The sequence below is a fragment of the Perissodus microlepis genome, chromosome 15 (assembly GCF_051167445.1).
Source record: "Perissodus microlepis isolate ML-2025 ecotype Zambia chromosome 15, ASM5116744v1, whole genome shotgun sequence".
Classification (NCBI taxonomy): domain Eukaryota; kingdom Metazoa; phylum Chordata; class Actinopteri; order Cichliformes; family Cichlidae; genus Perissodus; species Perissodus microlepis.
In genome coordinates this window covers 30,455,504-30,471,667 of record NC_140475.1, presented here as the reverse complement: position 1 = coordinate 30,471,667, position 16,164 = coordinate 30,455,504, and the positions used below count along the sequence as shown (strand labels likewise).

General features: G+C 39.6%; 1 protein-coding gene across 5 annotated transcripts in view; it reads left to right on the top strand.

The window, feature by feature from the left end:
• ankrd6b (ankyrin repeat domain 6b) overlaps window positions 1-14,875 on the top strand; it is a 65,335-nt gene extending 50,460 nt beyond the window's left edge. For 3 of the 5 annotated variants that reach the window (XM_084952232.1, XM_084952231.1, XM_084952229.1), the window contains exons 9-16: window positions 711-788; window positions 1,215-1,319; window positions 2,311-2,424; window positions 3,524-3,694; window positions 6,025-6,177; window positions 8,558-8,671; window positions 11,120-11,408; window positions 12,393-14,875. In XM_084952232.1, coding sequence (XP_084808358.1) covers window positions 711-788; window positions 1,215-1,319; window positions 2,311-2,424; window positions 3,524-3,694; window positions 6,025-6,177; window positions 8,558-8,671; window positions 11,120-11,408; window positions 12,393-12,970 — 1,602 coding nt within the window. In that variant the 3' untranslated portion in view covers window positions 12,971-14,875. The remainder of the gene's footprint in view (window positions 1-710; window positions 789-1,214; window positions 1,320-2,310; window positions 2,425-3,523; window positions 3,695-6,024; window positions 6,178-8,557; window positions 8,672-11,119; window positions 11,409-12,392) is intronic. The other 2 variants (XM_084952233.1, XM_084952230.1) reach the window with 1 other exon arrangement.
• The last annotated feature ends 1,289 nt before the right edge of the window (window positions 14,876-16,164 follow it).

Below are 16,164 nucleotides of genomic sequence, written 5' to 3'. Positions count from 1 at the left end.
CTTTGTAGAAGCAGCAGGTAGCACTTTGAAAAGCATTTGAGCAATTGACCATCAGTAGCTGGAAATTCTCTAATCACATTACAAATCATTATACCTTTTTTGGAGATGTCATTTCATATAATTGATTGATTGATTGGTAATTTATTTCAACATGTGAACAATATACAAGTACATTTAGAAAAGAAAATAAGAGAGAAAAAAAATACTATACAAATTACATACAAAAAAACTGTGAAATGAAATGTTAAATGGACTGATTCTTATATAGCGCTTTTCTACTCTCCTGGAGCACCCTTTCATACAAGCACTTGCAGAAGTGCGTACTAACATTCACACATATTCATACTCCAATGAATCATCGGAGAGCAACTTAGGGTTGACCTGCTTTACCGCCTGAGCTACAGCCATCCCGAAATGTGTGAAGGTTCAGATTGTACATTAAAATATCCCATCAATACTAACAGGCTGATAGAAAATAAGTTAATAATTTGCTAACACGTATTGAGTTTATAAAAACAACAACAAGAAAATAATGTATTCATTCATTTTCACCTTTCACATAAAAACACATACAAAAAGTAAAAATATCATAGGTTTTACCACAAGCCAGGGAAAACATCTGGTCTGCATGGAAGAAAGAGGAAACTGTGACCAGCTGAAGGTGGACTCATGTTTTGTCTGTCTTGACTTGTATCTCTGGGTGTCTGCAGGCAGGTCTAACAGCTTTGGACCAGTCCAGAGAACACAACAACCCAGAAGTAGCTCTTCTACTGACTAAAGCACCCCAGGTAAACTCTCACTGTGACCAGTACAGGCAGACATAATTTATAACTATAATAAATAGTTTGATTGTTTTCCACATATATGAAAAGTAGGATGTGTGATTTTTCTTTCTCATGGGCTTTTCTAGGTTTTATTTGTCATGTTTAGTAACTATAGCTCATATTTTACCAAATTTCACTGCCCAACATTTTAATCTCTTATTTTTAGTTCATCAATTTAAGAAAAAAACAAATGTAAAAAATTAATAAATAAATAAAATATAAGAAAAAAGAATCAGATCACTTAAACTATATTTAACATACTAACAGCTAAAATTGAAATTTTTTTGAAAAGCCAGTAAAACCTGTACTCATCAATACTTATCAATACAATATATACAATATATAATTCACAAATCATACTTGATGAATTGTGTGTCTTCTTGTGTTCAGGTGCAAAGTTTTGTGCGTGGCAGGAAAGCAAGGAAGAGGAGAGATGAGCTGAAGGCAGAGGGTCGGGCTCAGTCAGTGCCTAGAAATGCGATGCTACCCTGCAAGGTAAATATACTTAAGTGTCAGTGTAGCTGAAACTTACTGAATGTAGACTTCATCACAAAAATAGGAAAATGTGAGCAAAAACTGGAATGAGCAGGAATGTTTTTTTATGGAGGAGGGGAGTCAGGGTTGTTTCCACATATCTCTGGTGTTGGCCACACACAGTACTAGCCCTAAGGATTTTTATATTTTTGTGGGGACAATGCCTTTATCATATCCTTTAGCTAGAGTTAGCAAGAGTGCCAATATCATTGTGTGCCAGGAATTAGTTTCTCACTCTGCGTTTAATTAGGAGTTATTATTCATCTCTGGTACACTTCTACAGCATGTCATGTCTTTTGTCTTGTCTCCCTCTCCTCACCCCCAGGTGGTCATGACAGATGGCTGCCTGTCGCTGAGCCTGGTTCTGCTGGAGGTTTCTTCCTGTTAAAAGGGAGTTTTTCCTTCCCAACTGTCGCCAAAGTGCTTGCTCAAAGACGGTTGTCTGATTGTACGGTCTTTACCTTACAATATAAAGCACCTTGCGGCGACTGTTGTTGTTATTTGGTGCTATAGAAATAAAACTGAATTGACATGAATTGAATTGGCCAAAAGTATGCACTCACCCATCCAAATCACTGAATTCAGGTGTTACTATCACTTTCATGGCCACAGGTATATACGATTTGACACCAAGGCATGCTTGGCTGTTTCTATAAACATTTACGAAAGAATGAGTTGCTCTCAGGACTTTAGTGTGGTACCTTAATAGGATGCCACCTGTGCACAAATCCAGTCGTGAAATGTCCTTGCCACTGAATATTCCACTGAATATAGCAAAGGAAACGATTGGGAACACTGCGATTTTGTTAGAATTGTAGACTTGAATTATTGAAAAAAGAAAAGGGAAAAGACAAAAATCCATAATATGTCTCATAATGTCCACTTTAAAATCTTTCATACTGTTTAAATGTTTCTGGAAACTGCTTAGATAAACCTTCCTCTCATTCTACAGAGTAGTGCATCTGCTGCAGGCGACAGCCAGAGCAGTGACCAAGCTGCCTGCAAACACACTAAGGTAACTGAGTCAAACGCCAGGAGGGGAAAGAACAGGAAGCGGAAAAAAAAGGTAAGACCATGCATATAAATATGGAATAAACCATGGAATAAAAACCTTTAAAAAAAACCCAAAAGTAACCAGTAATGAGGGCTAACCTCAGAAGAAACTATCCCAGGTTTGTCCTGGACTTTGTCCAGCTGGTCACAGGAAGAGTCACCTTTTTAGATCCATTTAAAAACCATTTAAAACCACTGAAAAATTGTCCTCTGGAGAAGAGCAGAGAATGTTGAAACAGTTTAATGAGTTTCTAGAACCAAGAACAGCACAGCAAAAACCAAGCAAACCTGGGGTGTACAGCCCTGGTGTTGCACAAGCAGCAGACAAAGACAGACAATGACAAAGACAAGGCGTAACAGAAAGATATAGAGAGAAGGGATATTTTGGCATCTTTCGGACACATTTATGATTAGAGGTAATTCCGATTGCAACTTATTTATGGCCAGCAGGATATTTTTGTAGCCAAAATCAATTACTTGTTACTAATGAATTAATAACTTACGACCACATAGTGTTGGTTAACTATTGCAGTTTTATGGTCACTGCAGAGCAATAGGTCATAAGACTTGATGCATAGTGTTAGCATGAACCATTAATCTTCGAGAGCAATTAATCTAACTATAAATCATGATATATCCATTTAACATATATAATATAGAGTATATAACATAAAATATAGATACAACTTAAGTCAGTGACACACGGTGACACAGATGATATTCCACCCTGTTGCCTAAACACGCAAACAAAAACATCTTACTGCATTATTTACCAGTTTAACAAAATAAATTGGATCACATCAAAAAATACCTGCCTGTCTGCACTCTATATGGATGTCTTCATCTTTCTACACTCCTTCCTAGCCAATGGATTGTAAAATATTATTACCTACATAGTTAGTTAAATATCTATTACTACCACAAGATGGCAGTAATGTAAAGGATGGATGCAAACATTCCAGGAGCTTTTTAGTTTATGTCAGTTTTTACATGCTTGTCCTGAAGAAGTGCCACTGATATAACTAAAAAATGTAGATAAGGCACAATGTACACATTGCACAATATAAAAACCAAAAGCTTAACATATTAATTCCCTACAAATGCCGTTGCAGCCATCTTTGTCTGACCCTCTGCACTGCAGAGAGACCAGGCACTGTGGAACCATTCATAAGAAGAAAGGTAAACTGCGTGGAACCGCCCCTTATGTTTCCATCCCTCCACACAACTTCAAAGCCTATCAGCTGTACACGCTGTACCGAGCAAAAGATGGCAAGATAATGCAGGTAAGTGAATAGACTATCATCACTGAGGGTGCCAATTTGGCACAAGTAAGGTGCTGTTAAATAACAACCAGGCTAGGTAGACACTCAGAAAAGCAAATAATTATTCTTCAGACAGTAAATGCCAGTATCTTGTATCTAGCTTGGTTACTGGTAATTACTAAAGTGGTTCTAACGATAGTATTTAACCTCCTAAGATCCGAACTCTTCCACGACATGCATTTTTAATTTCTCTTTGATATTTGGGCATATTGGGGCCCGATGAATGTAAAAACATTCATCGGGCGGTAAAGCAGGTACCTTATTTTTGTTTTTAAGGAAAATGAGAGCCACAAATGAGGATATTCATTTAAAATTTTGATACAACAGTAGCAGTATAATGTCCTCGTAAGTGGATATCAGGCCCATGTAGAGCAAAATTGAGTATTTTGGTCTAAATAACCCAAAATGTGATGTCCACATATGTGGACGGCAGTTGCTAGGAGGTTAAGTCTAGGATCCAGGTACATCACAAGATGCTGTGTTTTGCCCCTTGAAATTCTTTACAAAGCATTTACTACAGCCACCTTCAGATGTTGCTTGTTTGTAGGTCTCTGTTACTTCATTTGTATCCTCAGCAACTGAAAAGCATGTACAGTTAGGTTAGGATGTTGTGACCGAGTTGGCCATTGCAGAATATCAATTTTTTGCTTCGAGAAGCTATTGGTTTGCTTTTGTAGTATGCTTTGGATAGTTGTTCATTCGCACTATGAAGTCTGTGTGATCATTTACACCACATGGCTTAATCTGAGCGGAGAGTATAGTTTTGTACATTTCACAATTCATCAGCAGCCAGTTTGTTCTTGGCTGTAACTAGTGGTTTGCACCTTGTTCATGGACATGTCTCTGATATCTCCTTGAGTGTGTTCTTGACTTGGCTAGTCAAGTTTCTATTAATCAAGAAAAAAAAAGTGATTGTCCATTTTTGTGGGCTTACAGGCTTTTTGTTGCTGCTGAGCTGGCTATTAAATTCCTTCTTTTTAAGAATGTACCATATTGTTGATTTTGCCATTCCATTTTTAATAACTATAGTATGTATTAACATGTTGAAGTTTGTATGGATATATCTTGAAAATATGACCTAGTGTCTCAATGATTTTACCTGTATAAATAAAGGTGAAATAAAAAAATAAAATTCCTAAAGTTTTTTTTTCTATCCTTCAGACAGGTTTATTTTGTTTTTTAAGACCTCTAACTAAACCACTACATTGGACACTGATGTGCCACCCCATACCCTGCCACCCACTGGTGTTACTATCATGTTACTATGATGTGTTTCATTGTAATTATTGTTATTTAACCCTGTCATGCATGAATTATCACAACCTCAATCAGGATGTTCTTCTTAAGTATTTTTATTCTTCCTTTCATACCAACAGATAAATAAAAATACTTAAGAAAAATATCCTGATTGAAGATGACATAACTTATGGATGAACGGGTTAGTAGTGTGTATTAAATCTTGTAATAAAATAATTAAGAGACACTTATACCACAGTGACCAGAGCGACTAATGAAAATTTAAAGAAAATGTCCATTTGTTTGTCGTAGCAATGCTTCTTGGCATTAAATCCTCTCTGTTGCTCAGCCCACAAATGCATTTTCCTTACAAATGTGACATCATTTAAGAGGAAATGAAAAAGCTTTCCCATTGTATGATTTATTGCTAAGAAACGTTGTTACAAAATACACAAATCAACAAAACTCGTATTTCCCTTTTTTCTGCTGGAATTTCCTTAATTTCCTCTTCTAACATTACACAAACCAAAGGTTATTATCACACTGTTCATAAACTTCTGGATTTTGTCCATTTTCTGTGGCATGCCTATGGTGGAGGTCTGAAGAAAATTGTGAATTCTGCTTTTGATTCATGCAAGGAGCTTCAGTCTACTACTCTACTACTTTCCTCTGGTGTATTTTTTCTATTTATAATAACCCTGGGTCTATGCTGAGTGTGCACAGCTGATGGGCGCTGTGTAAAACGCCTGAATGTGGTAATGTACTACATTCTACAGGCAACCCTCCACCTCTGCCCTTCAACCTACCTGTAGACTGTAGAATGTAATGATGGGCTAAAACATAATGGCCCTTCATGTTTAATGTGACCATTGAGGTATATCAGGCAACAGTACCAAGCACTCACTATTTATCTGTTTTAAAGGTAAAGAGTTAATTACATCACATGTGAGTGCTCAGAATGTTTTCATTTATTCCTAATGAACATCCTTGTTTCTGTCATTTTTCCACTACAATACCTTAATGATTTAAATATGGATTTCTGGTTTGTGTTACAGGCTCCTCTGAATGGCTGCCGCTGTGAGCCTCTCATAAATAAACTGGAAAACCAGCTGGAAGCTACCAAGGAGGAAATGAAAACTGAGATCCACATCATTCAAGACCAACTGAACAGCAAGATGGGCCAGCTCGACCGCAAGAACAAACACCAGGTAGCATATACAGTTGCTCATTGCAACTGATCCACAGAAGAAAGTAAGCACTCACATAACATTAACTGCAGTTGGTGCTATTCACCAGGTTAACAGCATTTCAGAGGCCTCCCTACCTCTCAACTCTGCCGCCCTATTTTTTCCCTTCCTTCATGAGTGGTCTTTCTGTGTGGAGTTTGTGTGGGTTCTCTCTTCTTCTCACAAGTGAGGTTAATTGATGATTCTAAATTGCCCATAGGTGTAAATGTGAGTGTGAATGTTTGTCTGTCTCTATGTGTCAGACTGGCGATCTGTCCAGGGTGTACGCTGCCCCTCACTGCTGTGACATGACTGAGGCCATTTCTGATAAGGTCTCATGAGGTGTAGATAGATCAACTGAACGACCAGATTAATTCCTTAAGGACTAAGGCTTTTTAGATACTGTTCATCTACCGTCTAGGTTTTTTTTAGGCCTGCCTTTTGACTTCATCTTTTGGTTTCCACTTTTCCAAGTTTTCTTACATTTTCAAGGACGTACTGCACACCAAGTCATGATATGCCAAGTTTTCTGCTAATGAGTCTTTGGGAATCCCCTTGTTGACAGATTGTTGAAATGGAAGCAAGTTACAGTGCATCCAAAAAAAGTATTTACAGCACATCACTTGTTCCATATATTAAAATCTTACAGCCTAATTCCATAATGGATTAACTTTATTTTCACTTTCACCTCATTCTAGATACAATACCCCATAATGACAAAGTGAAAAAAAGTTGTTTGAAATTCCTTGAAAATGTATACAAATCCAAAATATACCACACACATAAGTATATAAACATTCACGGACTTTGCTACTCAAAATTTGAGCTCAGGTGAATCCTGTTTCTACCAATCATCTGTCAGATGTTTCTACAACTTGGAGTCCTGCTGTTGTAAATTGGCTAGGCTATTGTAATTCATTGTTATAATTATTATCAGGCTGTCCTACTCCCTGAAAAGCCTTCAGTTGATACAGAATGCCGCATAGAGAGAGAAATGTCTTCCTTCTCTCTTCCCAACGGTCAAGATGGCCGCCCTCCATGAGCCTGGTTCTGACAGAGGTTTCTTCCTGTTAAAAGGGAGTTTTTCCTTCCCACTGTGCTTGCTCATAGGGGGTCAATTGATTGTTGCGGGTTCTCTATCTGTTTGTTTTTTTTATTGCAGGGTTTACCTTACAACATAAAGCTCACTGAGGGAACTGTTCTTCTGATTTGGTGCTATACAAATAAAATTGAATTGAATTGCAAAGATGGGAAAATGGCTGTGCACCCCATCCAACCCGATGGTGCTTGGGAGGTTCTGCAAGAGGAAACTGTCCAAAAATAGGTGTACCAAGTTTGTAGCGTCAAACTCAAGACTTAAGGCTGTAATTGCTGCCAAAGATGCTTCACTAAAATAACAAGGCTACATGTACATGTTATATATAAATTTTTATATAATTTTTTTACTTTTAATAAACTTACAAGAATTTCTAGCAAACTTTTTTTTCAGTTTGTCATTATAAGGTATTATGTCTAGAATTTTGATGTGAAAAATTAATGTCATTCATTTTTGAATATGACAAAATGTTGAACAAGTGAAGCGCTGTGAATACTTTCCGGATGCACCTTAGTTACTCCTATTAGTGTGAGTAATTATTTTTATGTGTTATGTGTGTGTGTTGTCTGCAGAAGTAGCAAAAGTACAGAATTTACTTATCTAAGTAGAAGTAAAGAGGTTGAAAGCTACTCCAGTAAGATTGAAGTACTGAAGCAACTTTTTTACTCAAGTCAAAGTGAAAAAGTGCAGGCTCTGGAATGTACTCCAAGTAAGAAAGTAAAAAGTAGCTCCTTGAAGGACAATTTTACCAACTATTTTTGTACAAAGGTAACTGAACCTTGTGCTATATTCATATAATAATAAAATAATATTAGTACATGAGTACATACATTAGTACACCAAGTTTGTTTCTACACGAGTCATTTTGTAGAGGGTATGGCAGCATTGACAGTTTGTCTTAAAACAATAACTGTAATGTGCTCATTTTAGCTTTTTTCTCAAAATAGTATTATGACTGTTTTCTTGAAATAAAATTACAACTTTATTCTCAATGTTTTTTCTTAATGTGGCCCTAATACACCTTTGTAAAACTGTGACAGAACAGAATAAACAGAACAAGAATGTCTGTCTATTCTTGGGTTTTTAGTGAAGCCTAAACTTGAATGTAGCATTTGTAGAATGAAGGTGAATAAAGCTCTGCCTTTAGCCTGTGTGACAGCAGGGTTTGAATGCAGACATGCAGTAAAATGATAGGAAGCACAGTAGATAAATCCTTCATCTTTTTAACGGTGTCAGCCCTGTTTTCACGTTGGTGTCTGTGATTAGATCTGGGCTCTTGACAAGATGACAGTGGAGAGAGCGTCAGCAGAGAGAAGCAGCTGTCTGAAAAGGATCGAGCAACAGGCCCTGCAGGAACGACGTGAAGCAGAAAAGAGACAGGTAACACTGTCAGGATACCTCTGACTGTGGAACTCTGACTGCTCTGTGTATGAAGCCATCACAGAATGATGTTTGTTGTGTGTGAAGTTTATTCATGAAGAAAAAGGAAATTTAACATATTTGACCTTTTACTGTAATCTCCAGATCAAACAAAGGCAATAGAAAATGTTAACCGGGGTCTGCATGACATTGGGACACAACAAGCTATCGAAATTGGGCATCATCATTGAGTGCTGTGATAAAGTGTTTGCCCCCATCCTAATTTCCTATTTTTTTGCATGTTTGTCATTGTGAAATGCACTTCACACACGTACACACACGCACAGTGTTTGTCGCCAGATGCCACGTTTATTTATCGTTTTCATTTGTTATGACCGACCACAGTCTGACAGCTCCGGTCTCAGCTGATTTCCAGCCTCCCCTCCGCTCCTCTCCCGTCTCACTATAAAAGGGAAGGAAACCATCATCAGTCCAAACGCCATCAGCTGTTCTCACCTGCGTCTCCAGCACCGCCCCGTTGAGCTCACTGCACCACTCCTCCCCTGCAGCCGCGCCCGGGACCACACCTCCGCCACAGTCATACTTAAATGTTTTAGATTAACAAAAAAATTAAATATTAAGCAAAGATAACACAAGTACACACACAATGCAGTTTCTAAATGAAGGTGTTTATAATTAAGAAGATAAATTAACTGTGGTGTATCACATCTCTGGAATGCTGAGTTCAATTTCTCTAGTCACACCCAGGCCTGATTACTGCCACGCCTGTTCGGAATCACTTAAATAGGACCTGCCTGACAAAAGGAGGGAGACCAAAAGATCCTCAAAAGCCAGACATCATGCTGCGATCCAAGGAAATTCAGGAAAAAATGACAAACAAAATAATTGAGATCTCTCAGTCCGGAAAGGTTATAGCAGCAACAACTCATCCAACAGGTCTCAAAAGACTCCAGAATAACATCTAAAGATTGCAGGCCTCACTTGCCTCAGTTAAGGTCAGTGTTCATGACTCCACTATAAGAAAGAGACTGAGCAAAAATGGCCTGTATGGCAGGCTAAGAGTTCCAAGACGAAAACCACTGCTGAGCAAAAAGAAAATAAAGGCTCATTTTAGTTTTGCCAGAAAACATCTTGATGATCCCCAAGACTTTTGGGAAAATACTCTGTGGACGGACGAGATAAAAGCTGAACCTTTTGGAAGGTGTGTGTCCCATTACAGCTGACGTAAAAGTAACACAGTATTTCAGAAAAGGAGTACCAGCAGTAAACATATTGGTGTTAGTGTGGTGGTCTTGGGCTGTTTTGCTGCCTCAGGACTGGGAAGTCTTGCTGAGGTAAATGGAACCAGGAATTCTGCTGTATACCAAAAGCTCTGAAGGAGAATATATGGCCATCTAACCCTATTCTACACCACTGTGTAGAGGGATTTTATTGTAGTTAAGTGCTCTATTGGTATGTTTCACAGGGTAACCCATGCCCTCATGGCAATTGTTATAGTTTTATTACATCTAGCCAACAAAATAGAATTGTTGTTTTAATTGTGAATGTGAAGCTATTGGTGCTGTGGCCCATTCCTTTAAGTCATAAGTATGTGAAGTAGAATAGATGTTACTGTAATTTTTCTAAGCATTTCTTAAGTCGTCATGATTTTCATACTAATAATTACACAGTGGGCCCAAACATTCAATTGAATTGAATTGAATTGAAATAACAGTATTGCAAACGCTCACAATTATAGATCACATTCTATGAACCTATAAACTGGATGTGGATGCTGTTGAAGGCAGAGGAATATCTTGCCGTGTAATTACATTAGCACATTCCACCCAGAGTCATTTCACTGCCTCATTCGCACTCAGCTGGCTGTGGAACCCCAGAACATTAAACTAGTCAGATGTTCTCGATATATTACGTATAAAATTTCCTCAACTGCATCATGTTCACGCGAGCTGAATCTAGAGAAGGTCTATCCAAAGAGATTCCAGGGCTTCTCTTATAGCTTGATGCTGTACAAAGAGGCACTGTAATATTAATAGGGTGCAATTCTGTCTGGTCTCTACTTCTTTTAGTAATATATGCTTCAGTATGTCTATTGACTCCTGCAGCTAGCATTATCATTCTTTTTCTGTACTGCTGGTCCACAGTATGCTGAAGTGCCTGTATATCTGCAAGCAGGGGGACCTGATCAGTTGACCTGTGCACAATTAATTAAACTGAACTGTACACAACTTTTCAATCTCAGCAGGTGATCTTATACGGGACTAATGTGCTGGATTAGGTGGATGTCAGGATATAATGATGAATAGATGAACTCCATTAAAGATTACATCATTGTTTTCTTTTAATCTACTTTTAGGACAGTGTATGCACTAAATGAATGGGAGCTGATCTAATGAGCTCTTCTGTCATTAATAGAACTCTTGTGTGTGATTCATTGTGTCCCCTAAGCAGGCAGCTCTGGCCAGTGAACTGAAGAGCTGGTGTCTGTCCAAACTGCAGAACATGGAGGGCCGTGTCACAGGAGAGCCCAGCAGCACCAAGTTACAGCACTCCTCTACTGTGGCCGAAGCTAATGTAGCACCCTTCGCTGTGGTGCCCATTGGACAAGGGGGCAGCTCCCAGTGCCTTGAGCACCACAGTGACCCTCCACTCCTGGAGTTCAGCCGGGAAGAGTCTAGTGTGGCAGAGGGTGGCACAGCCAGTCACTACTTTGTTGTTCATGTGGAGAGCTCTCCAGGTAACAAATCAGCTTAAACAAAGATGCTTTGTTTTGTTTAAAAAAAAAAGAAAAAAGAAGAAGCTTCAAATCAAATTTAAAACAGCGACCCTGTGAATTAATAAAATGAATCCAATGAAACCTCATTTTCCTGTTCTGAGCTGATAGGAGTGATAACTGGTGTGGTCTTCTGCTGTAGTTCAGCTGCTTCAAGGTTCCGCATGTTATGTGTACACTGTTCAGTAATGCTCTTCTGAATACCTTGGTTGTAATGAGTTACTGTTTCAGGAACTCAGTTTGCCCATTCTCAACCAGGCATTTGTGCCTAGAGAACTGCTCACAAAATAGTTTTCCACATTTTTCTGTGTATGGTTGTGTGGGAAAATCCCAGTAACCCAGCAGTTTCTGAAAAATTCAGAACAGCTGGTCATCAAAGTCTGTCTTGATAATGTCTAAATGCTAAGTGGCCAGTGATATGCAAAAGAAAACAGCAAGTATCTTCAGTATACATAAACAAATAATAAAAAATGAACAATTATATAATTCCTACCCATTCCCACCCAAATTTGGCATCAGTTCTGGAATCTGAAAAAACAGGAATTCTATACAGCATTTATAGGTCTATTCACACCATGAAAATACAACAGAGAAAATGCTACATGCTATTCGTGACTGCAGATTTGCATTGCATGCTAATTATCAGGCTGCCTAGTGGGTTCTATTCTAATCTTATTTATACAGCAACAGACAGGCCTCAGGGGTCTGTACCTTTGCATTGTAAGGTACAGACCCTAGAATAATACAGAGAAAACCCCCAATCAGACACTCGCTCATGAGTAAGCAGGATGAAAATCTTCGGAAGAACCAGGCTCGGGGAACGCCAACAGGATTAAAAAAAACACACACACATGATTTTTAGGGCCAAATACAGTTTTATCTGAATTTAGAAGCACAGCAGGGTACCGTGAAGTTTAATGTTGGCTGAACCTCTTGTGAATTGTACAGATGGTGATAAGGATCAGAATACCGAGGATGACACTCCCGCAGCAGCCAAGAACCCCCCATCATCTGTTCAGGTGGTTCGGCCAAAAGAGCGCTCTGTGACCTCTGCTGACACCAAGAGGAAGAACCAGGAGCTGAATGATGTGGACATAATGAGGAGTGGGGCCAGGAGCCAAAGATCCAGCAGCTTCTCTCCAGCCACGGAGCGGCGCTGCAGCAGCAAAAATGACATAGGGATCAGAGAGAAGGAAGGACACTGTGATACAGGGAAGCACCAGAAGAAATATTTTCAGGGTAGGACTAAATTGAGAGGGGACATAAAGGTCAGGCCTCTAGAGGTCGTTGGAGGCCAGCCTACGTTTACTCAGGAGAGGGACAACATGCATGCCATTGAGGTGACCCAGTATTTCTTTGAGACGGTCTCGACTCAGATGGAGCGCTGGTATGAGAGGAAGGTGCAGGAGGCTCAATGGCAGGCAGATCAGAAGGCTCAGACAGAGAAAGATGCTCTGATTAATAGGATTGCCTACCTGGAGGATGAGCTACGTATGCTGAGAATGCATCGGGATGAGGACTGTTAAGATACAATCCATTTGCTGGAGAAAAACACTGCTGAGATCTGTCCAGCATTGACCAAACATCATATAAATGTGATTCCTCTTGAGGACCAGTATACAAAACTGCAGAACCTCAGAACCACAGTCTTAGAGCAAAGTGGTGTGGTAGTATGAAGTTTTTAAGATAAGATGCAGCCTGATTATAGAAGACTTTATGAGGCAAAGGGTTTTAAATTTGATTCTGGATTTGCCAATGAAGCCAATGAATGGAAGCCAGTACAGAAGAAATATGCTCTCTCCTTCTAGTTCCTGTCTAAAGTTTTTTCGGACACCCTGATAATAATGAATTACAGTAGTCCAGCCTAAATGTAATACATGCATGAACTAGTTTTTCAGCTTCGTTCTGAGACAGGATGTTTCTAATTTTGGAGATATTGTGTAAATAGAAGAAAACAGTCCTACATGTATGTTTAATTGTGGTGGAGGTGTGGTCCCTGGCTCAGCTGCAGGGGAGGGGTGGCACAGTGAGTTCAAGGGGCAGTGCCAGGCAGGTGAGTGGACAGGTAGTCGTGTGGCACTGATGAGCTCTCTACTGTTGTCAGTGATGCTGGAGTGGAGAGGAGGAAAGGCTTTAGAAGGTGTGCGCAACGCCGGGAGAGAGCTGTAGTGAGAAGTGTGTGTGCCAAACCTAAAAAGTACACTGCTGTGTGTCGAGAAGTAAAAAGAAACGTTTCGTACACTGTTTGTGTGGGTCCGGTCCTTGTACAGTGGTGCCGAAACCCAGTCGGAGTATGTCCGAGCCTCAGGCCGCGCCACAGGCGCAGCCACTCCAAATCCTGGCTCAGATGCTGGCAGAGATGGTGACCGTGAGCCGTGATCAGGCGGGCGCACAACAGAAGCAGATGGAGCAGTTGTGGGAATAGCTGGACCGGCAGATGCGGGACCTGGAGCAGCTTGTTGCGGTTGCCGCGCCGTGGGGCATTGTTGGAGGCAGAATGGATGGAAGTGAGATGTGTTCATGGTGATATTCACAAGTATCCTATTGTGCCACTGATATTAAAATACAAGGATAAAACACATAGGATTAAGGGTGTGGTTTGCTCGTGCCTGTCGCACCCCCTAATTCTGGGTATGAATTGGCCAGTCTAATAAACTGTTGTGGCAGTATGCAGGGATGCGATTACAACCATTAATAGCCTCACTAGAAGGTCCCGCCAGCTTGGGAGGTTCACTTCATGGGAGATTTTCCACTGGAGCAGTCTTGTGATAACATCCTAGGCTCAGCCAAGTGATAGAAATTGATTCTCATGTGGTGCGCCCTGAAGCCGTGCAGACCTCCCGACAATGTGTTATTAAAAGATTTATCGAGTGAGTCGTGACACTCACGAGAGGAGGAAAGGCTTTAGAATGTGTGCGCAACGCCAGGAGACTCCTCCAGTGAGAATCGTGTGTGCCAAACCTTAAAAGTACACTGCTGTGTCGAGAAATAAAAAGAAACGTTTCGTACACTGTGTGTCTGGGTCCAGTCCTTCTACATTAATGTACGCTTTGAAGGACATATCCTGTTCAAAAAGTATTCCTCAAAATGTTACTGGAGGCCAAGGTAGTGTCATCCAGAGTAGCCATCTGGTTAGAGACCATATTTTGACGATTTTTTTATAACCTCAGTTTTCTCTGAATTTAGAAGCAGAAAATTTGAGGTCATCCGGGTCGTTTTGTCTTTAAGACATTCCTGCAGTTTAACTAATAAGTGTGTGTTATCTGGCTTCATCGGTATGTAAAGTTGGGTGTCATCTGCATAAAAGTGAAAATGCTTTGCTTTCTAATAATACTGCTACGGAACCCTGTAGAACTCCATAACTAACGAGAGCAGTACCTTTAATACCTACAGCATGCTCTAATCACTGTAATAAAATATTATGGTCAACAGTATTGAGTAAGATAAAGATCTGTAAATTTCTCTTACTTTACTCACATTTCACAGAATGTATTTTTAGTAATAAGTCTGATATGAATTATTGTGGATATGGGCAAGTGTACGATAATGGGGAATTTAATTTTTACTTTACAATCCTGTTTTAGTGTAATATTTATTGTGAAGTAGTATTTTCTTGCTTATTTCATTTTTATGTACTGTTCTTTTAATACACTGTAATTGCACACAGGGGGAGCAGTCAGGCTTCTGCACTGTGGATAGTGGAGGCTTTAACTAGCTGTGGAATCAAACAGTTTTCTTACCGTGTCGGGCAGTGTACAGGGACATTCAGGCTGATTCTTGTGAATTCAAGACTGTGGAAACATATGTTTTCAGAGGGTTTTCCCAGCAAGTGATCTAGTGGATTTTTAATGTCTCCTCTCTCTGTTTCTCTTCCCCTCTGTTTTTCTTTCCCTCTCTTTTTCACAGTTTCTCTTGTCTTTCTCTTTCCTATCCCCGGTCCTGTTGTTCCATTTGTAATAACTTAAAAGTAAAATAAACTAGAAAAAGTTGCATTTCCTGCGAAAATGCAGTGTGAATGCCGTGTAGTGGAATCTGAAAACAGCAGAAGGAGAACTCCGCTGAAAACACTGTGTAGAAGCTGAACTCTGCTTTATTTGAAAGACTACACTGAAGAGTGTCAAGAAAGCAGGGAGAGTTCAAGGATGGAAGACGTGCAGCAAGCACCACAGGTAGGATTCGAACCAGCGCCAACTGGTCTCAAGGCAGCTGCTCATTTCACTGAGCCAAACTTGTTCGCAGGTGACTGAAAAGATATGAAACTGAAAATTGTCCTGAAAAGAGGTGAAGATGCTGAAAATTCTGTTGAAAAGAGCAGAAGAGCCTGAGATTTGTGCTGATAAGAGGTGAAAAAGCTAAAAATTCTGCTCAAAAGAGGTGAACTTTTTGAACTTTCTGCTGAAAAGAGATGAAGAAACAGAAAATTGTGCAGAAAAGGGGTAAAGACTCTGAAAACTGTTGAAAAGAGCAGAAGAGGCTGAGATTTGTGATGAAAACAGGTGAAAGAGCTTAACTTTCTGCTAAAAAGAGTTGAAAAAAATGCAAATTCCGCTGAAAACAGGCCAAGAAACTAGAAATTCTGCTGAAAAGACGTGAATTAGCAGAATTTCTGCTGAAAAGAGGTAAAGAAGCTGAAGTTTGCAGTGAAAACAGCGAAAGAAGCTGGAATTTGTGCTAAAAAGTATTGAAAAATGGAAAATTCTGCTGAAAAGAGGTGAAAAAG